This window comes from Saimiri boliviensis, chromosome 12 (genome assembly GCF_048565385.1).
Source record: "Saimiri boliviensis isolate mSaiBol1 chromosome 12, mSaiBol1.pri, whole genome shotgun sequence".
In the NCBI taxonomy this organism is placed as follows: domain Eukaryota; kingdom Metazoa; phylum Chordata; class Mammalia; order Primates; family Cebidae; genus Saimiri; species Saimiri boliviensis.
This window is the reverse complement of record NC_133460.1, coordinates 89,221,229-89,228,176: the sequence shown is the minus strand read 5'-3', so window position 1 is coordinate 89,228,176 and position 6,948 is coordinate 89,221,229. Positions and strand designations below refer to the sequence as shown.

The 6,948-nt window shown below is 38.9% G+C and overlaps 1 protein-coding gene across 2 annotated transcripts in view; it reads right to left on the bottom strand.

The window, feature by feature from the left end:
* Positions 1–238: 238 nt before the first annotated feature.
* CFAP58 (cilia and flagella associated protein 58) overlaps positions 239–6,948 on the bottom strand; it is a 114,122-nt gene continuing 107,412 nt past the window's right edge. The window contains exons 17-19 of one of the 2 annotated variants that reach the window (XM_074382852.1): positions 5,179–5,312; positions 2,804–2,915; positions 251–920 (exon numbers count right to left, since the gene is read on the bottom strand). In XM_074382852.1, coding sequence (XP_074238953.1) covers positions 807–920; positions 2,804–2,915; positions 5,179–5,312 — 360 coding nt within the window. In that variant the 3' untranslated portion in view covers positions 251–806. Of the gene's footprint in view, positions 921–2,803; positions 2,916–5,178; positions 5,313–6,948 lie in introns of both variants that reach the window. The other variant, XM_003922220.4, reaches the window with a different exon arrangement.

Here is a 6,948-nt window from a genome sequence, read left to right as displayed (position 1 = left end):
AAAATCACAATGGACTCAATGGCTCAAAACGCTGGCATCCTAGGAGCCAAACAGATGACTGTGCTAAATAACTGTGTTCTCAAGTCTAGAAGGAGGATAGAGGCCTGGAAAGGATAGAAGACCAGCCCAAATCTCTCATTTCATGGTCTTGGTTCCTGTGAATCAAATGCTCATGTTAAACATTTCCCACAGTAGTTTTAAACTTTAATTATACACACTACCAAAGCAAAGATCAAAATCTCTGCAAAGGTTCTTTTTTATTTTTTATGATAAAGTATTTATTAGTGTGTCTCTTTGGAACAGATTTTCCTACTCCAGGCCTGAAAATAAATTCCACATAGAAATCATTCTCAAAACACTTTTTAAATTCTTGAGAGTTTGTTCTTCTTTCTCATCTCATGCAATGACTTGTTAATGGGCAATAATTAAAATAGATTCTTGTTAATAAGGTGGGAGGGGATGCATTGCATTTCAAAAATACTTTTAAATATAAAATCTTCAAGTACACCAATGTCTATGATAGAGAAATTAAGGTCTAGTACATTTCAATCAATGGGGTAACAACAAAAGATCTGCTTCATGCAATGGGCCAGCCTAACTAAACGGAGAGAATTACAATCTGTTAATATCAATGTGGACCAGGCAAAACACCATCCCTCTTACATGTAAGTGACTATGACAGTTCTGCACTTCTTTCCAACCTGGATTCTGAGCACCCAATTCTATTATCCAAGGAGCTTGAGATTCCCCCAAAATGTTCCCAGAGCAGATTTCATGAGTTGTTCAACTGGACCCAGCCAGCAGCTTCAGGTTAGAACTTCACCTTGGTTGACGTGAGAGGAAATCCACCCCCAGTAAAACCAGGGCCATCTGGTTTGGCGATTAACAGGGTGTCCTCTATGGGTGCTTTGTTCTTGTTTCTGTAAGAGAAGAGGTGAAAGTTAGCTTCCTTAACATCCTTTTTGTCTAAGTTTCACGCTTGATGATCCTAGGGTGTGTTAGCCACCGAAAATTACTTTGATTACAGCTTCTAGTTTTAGACAAGGTAGTTGTTTAAATCTAATTAGGTGTTCACCGATCAAACATAAAATTAGGGCAAGACAGTTTAAATGCAAAATATGCTCTCCTAATGTTTATTTAAATATAAACAGAAGACCTCATTATAACTCAAACACTGTATATTTGGTGACTTCGGACTTGTAATCATCTTCCTGTTATATAAAACATTTGTTTAGCACCAAAGATCAGTCAGAAGAATCTTTTTCTTGGCTCATTTATAATGACTAATTCATCATTTATCAACTTTTATATTCTAAAGTTCTGGTAGAAACTTATAAATATTTACTACACACAAGGTATCTTCCTCAAACTTGGATATTTATAAAACACAAATTTTCCTGTAACCCTAGACAAGTAACCATTATTAGCAGAAATAGTTTAAGATACAAGAAAAGCTGGAGAAGGCAAATAAGATAGTATTTTTGGCAACAGATGAAGGGAATTCTGCCCTAAAATCCACAATGTATCTTCTTATATAGATGTCCTTAAAACACACACACACACACACACACACACACACACACACACACTCTCTCTCTCTCTCTCTCACACACACACACACACACTCTCTCTCTCTCTCACACACACACACACACACACACACATTCAGGCTTCCTACAGAAGTAACCTAGAGCTACATAAGTTATCTGTCATACACTTAGGGGTCTTAGAGAAAACAGCTTTGGAATCCCTGTTAAACAATAAAAATTACGCAAACTGCTAAGACTAAAACCAATTAGATTGGACAATTACGAATGACTTACCCTACGGGAACAAACTATCTTCTGGAAAAGAATCTGACTGGTACTGCAGTCTATAGATCAGCCTGGGGATTTGGGGTAGGGTAGTCAGGGGCAGGGGCAGGCACAGGTCGTGATCACAGTGTGATCAGAGGGGTGTTTAAGAAAAGCAAAAGAAGGTAAAAAAAAGGCACCAAATGATATGAGTTGCTATTTTGTAAAGGCGTATGTGGAGAGAACATCCACAGAGATTATTCTAAATTATTCTACTGGGAGAGAACCTGTAGAGGACTGGTAATCAACCCATCTGTCTCTTAGCAGAATTGATTTCATTATTGTGAAAAACCATTCTCCATATATAGGACAAAAGCTTTAGCCTTGAGTGGATCCAGCAAAGCAGATTCTTTCCCGTACTTTGGCGACTTGTCTGGCTCTTGACTGGCGTTAGAGGCAAACGGCACCCCCTCCCGCCCCCCCCCCCCCCCGCCCCCCGCCGCCCTTTCTTGCCTTAAATAACCTGAATTTTCTTTTTCTCAAGAAGCTTAAGCTTAATGCTTCTGGCTTGGTCTAAGCTGACTAATGGGAATACTGTCTCCTTTATATTATCTTTTTAATGTATTTCTAGACTATTATAATGACTCCCTCAGCCTCCTTCCTTCCAGTCTATACCATCTCAGCACTTTTGTTCTTGCCTCTTCATATTTTTTTCTTCAGCATCTTTTTTGCTATTCTCCCATGAGCTAATCTCTGTCTACCAGTTTACGGATCCCCGAGGAGATGGAACCACCAATGGAACCGTAACTAGGTCAGAGTGGCTACTAGTAATAAGTGTGTAAGGATAAGAAGAGAACAGGTAAAGGCAAAGACTCTAGAGCTTTCTAGAACTTTCTAGGACTGCCCAGTTGAACTTTCTGTTATACCCAAGCACTAGCCACATGTGACTATTAAGCACTTGAAATGTGACTAGTGAAACTGAGGAAGTAATTTCACTGTAATTTGTTTACCTTTAAATGGCCGCAAGTGGTACATGGCTGGGCAGCCCAGTGACAGTGGATGGGCCCATCAGGAAGGGCTGAACCAATATCCGGGCAGCTCATGCTCTCTGTGTCCATCAAACTTTGGGGCAGGAGAGGGAGCAAGATTGGCAGGCAGTCATGTCAAAGAAAACTAGGCCAAACCCCAGGGTCAAGGCAAGAAAATTAATCATCTCTAGAAAGATAATAAACAGCGATGCCAGTGTTTGTTACAGTGTAAACTAGACCATTGGTCTCCAAATGGAGTGTATGAACTTTAGAAAATGAATGAGATGATCCACTGTGGGTAGAAAGAAGATATTAGACATTCTATTAATACTTTTTTAAAAATTAAAAAGTATGCCTTACTAAGAGTTACAAACTGACAGTGGTATCTGCATATAATTTGTAAATTAAAATACATTGCAGGTAAATCTAAAACTATTCTGAAATAAAAAATTATGTAAAAGAGATATGCATAATTTAAATAATATAAAAATTATTTAAAAGATATATGCATACATATGAGGGAAGCTGCAAGTTCAAAATGTTTTACTGGCAGGGCACGGTGACTCATGCCTGTAATCCCAGCATTTTGGGAGGCCAAGGCTGGCAGATCACTTGAGGCCAGGAGTTCAAGACCAGCCTGGCCAATATGACAAAACCCCATCTCTACTAAAAATACCAAAAAAAAAAAAAAAAAATTAGCTGGGTGTGTTGGTGCATGCTTGTGATCCCAGCTACTTGGGAGGCCGAGACATGAGAATTGCTTGAACCCTGGAGGCAGAGTGATCCAAGATGGAGCCACTGCACTCCAGCCTGGGTGACACAGTAAGACTGTCTCAAAACAAACAAAAAGTTTTACTGATAAGGGTGTACAATCAAAAAGCGTAAAGACCACTGAGTTAGATACCTGTCTCATGTGGAAATTAACCATGTTGACATTTTATGAGCACAACCTTGATATCCTAAAAGAAAAATACAGTGTTTCCACTCCAGCATTCACTTAATTTACATTTTTAATATTAGTAGTTCACTGCACATGAAAATCACCGAGGAGCTTATTAAATTGCAAGTTTCCAGAGCCTGCTGAATCCAAATATCTGGAAATATGGCCTGGTAACCTGCGTGTTTAATAAATCTCACTAGTGATTCTGAATCAGACAGATAGTTGCTAGACCGACACATGAAGACGGACTTATCTAAATTATAGCAGTATTTTACTCTACCACAGAACTGGCACCTAAATGTAGAACGGGGGAGTATTCTGATTTACAAGAAGGGCAGATTTTTGCTGGCAAATGAATTTGCATCCAGTTACTTTATATAACTTTGCTACTAACGAATCACAGGCAAATGCACTCAAGCCATATTTCACCATGTCCCTAAAATGTCCATGTGGATAAATACCAAGCATGACTTTCAGCCCATAATGTGAGTCACTACAAAATTAACTGGATGATTTTGGCAATGTCATGCAGCCAAACCAAGTTTCAAACCTAGTTCGTTTCAAACCTGATTCATTTGGGCCCCTATTCTCACCCTGGGATCAGGCAAATGATACTAACAATGTGAAGAGAACTTTTGTTTTTCAATATGGGAACATCCTGAAACCCAAAAGGTTAACCTCACTTCTGCATTATCATCTCCTAGAAGAATAGGTCACATCAACCCTCCGCAGAAGATGCCGAAGTCAGTCACTAGATACAGAAGATGGTTCAGAGATAGTAACTATCTAAAAACCCAGGCAGGCAGGGCATTGTGGCTCACCCTTTAATCTCAACTCTTTGGGAGGCTGAGGCAGGAGGACTGTTTGAGCCAGGAGTTCAAGACCAACCTGGGCAACATAGCACTACAAAAAAAAATCACTACAAAAAAAATTCTAAAATAAGTAAATAAATAAAACAAAGGTGAACTGCTGGTATAGGGGTACAGGGGTATCATTAGAAAGAACAGCTTTACTAAGCCCCAGTCCCTTAGCAAAAGCACATAGGGTTTTAAATGTGAATATGCTATACAGGGCTGATTTTGAACATCATTTGCAAACATAGTTATGACATTATTATCTCCAAACCACAGACTATTGTGGGGGGAAGAGTTGTATTACATTTCCTCTTCTCCATGGTAGATCCACCGATGAGCAGATATTAGTGGATCCCTGTTAGGATCCCAAGGAGGGGACTCAATATCAGATGAGATTCTGATCTTGCTCTGATACAAACTTAGTGACCTTCTAGAATGTCATTTGTTTACCCTGTGACTTAGTTGACCCCAGTGAAGCTTGCAACTCTGTGACTGTTCAGCAAATATTTTCTTATGTGCAAATAATAGGCACAACAAAATTAGGACATTTGACTAATTCTTACATTGTAAGTTGTTCTTTACGTTTCTGAGCGAGGTATTTCTTCTTTAAATTCTGGAGTTCAATGGTAAGTTTCTCCACCTCATGCTTATATTCTTTGCTCTGTACTTCATACATATTCAGTTCTGAAGACAAAACCTAACGTGGCAAATAAAGCAGCATTAACAAAAGATACAATATCCTTTTCTGAGAAATCTTTTAATCTCCCACCATTGACTGCAGTGGAGCTCAAGGTGCAAAACAATGGCCACGTTTCACAATTAATCTGCATGCTACCACCAGCTCGGGGTCCACATCCGGGTAGAAACCTGGCTGACAGCTGAAGATGCATCATCAAGTTGCCACTTTAAATAAAATATTATTCCCCTGCTTAAAAGGAGAACTATTAGACAACATTCGAACAGGCTCACAGATGAATGGTCTAATGTGCTTCAAGGAATATTATGAATAGAGATAGAAAAACTCCCAGACACACAATCTAAAATTGCTTTGAAAGCCTTTAAAAAAAAGAAAGAAAGAAAGAAAAAGTATTCAAGAAAAACATCACTAGAGAGTGTGATTCATCTGAAGATTATGAAAAAACATTATTCTGAAATCATCCTGCCATCACTGCTAACTAAGCATTCAGTTTATGTGTTTTCCAAGGCTGTGGTGCTGCTGACTGACTATCACCTCTTCACTGTGTTCTTTGGGACTCTTCAAAGCCTGACTATCTGCTTCCTTCCATTGCTGTGTTCACTGGCTGCTGCTGGTCTCCAGCTGGACAAGAAGAGTGGGAACTCAGTCATCTGCATAGGACACAGCGCATGCCAAAGCTGGGGTGTGCTGCCCACCAAACCGAAAAGAGCAAAGAAAGGCTATTGTTCTAACGGGCATGCAATAGGCTGGATTTATTTTTCCTCTTGCTCACTATTTTAAAGATTTGCATAAAAGGGAGATCTTAGCCTTCTTAGTGTTCATCTGATTCTGATCTCTTTCTTCTTCACTGCTGTGAAAATGATTCTGACTGTACTATCATAAGCTGAAGAATGTAATTTTCATGCTGGAAAAAAAAAAAAACCCACCTGTCTCAATCGTTAAATTCTTAGAAACAAAGACCCTGTTTCTAAACAATGAATGTGGAATTTCCTAAAAGAGTAGATAAGCATCAAGGACAAACTGGCAGACATGCTCAGAACCACCCACCTCTAAACTTCTTCATTAGGGGGTCACATTTCATTCTAGCAAAAATTTTGGAGTTCCTGAGGAAAAGGGGTTAAAATCACAAAAGGCCCCTCTGAGCCTTTGAAGGCAACCTGGAGCTCTGTGTGAATAAGACAGATCTGTGCTTTTCTAATCTATATCTACCTCTGAGAAAACAAGAAAATAATTTGCTTTGTTTAAAATATTCAATTGGTTAAAGAAACAATCAAAATATTATGCCTTATGCAAAACTCAAATTATGTCAGGATACTCATGTGAAATGAACATTCACAGTGACAAATTGAAAGTTAATGCTCTAATGAGACTTGTTTCATCTGCCCTTTTAAAATAAAAAGATGCAGTTTTACAATGTTCTATTTTTGAAGGGGTTAGTGCTATATTAGTAGGGTGGCATATATTTTACCCCAGACAGAAAGTCAACGATTATTACCCTCATTGGGTAGGAAGTACCAGAATTCAACTGGCACATGCTTCATCCTGTGGCTGTGTGTATAAAACTTCCCCGACATGCCAAGAATATCTAAGTACTCGCTTAGGAGGTAAAGCTCAAAATATAGTGTGAACATGTACA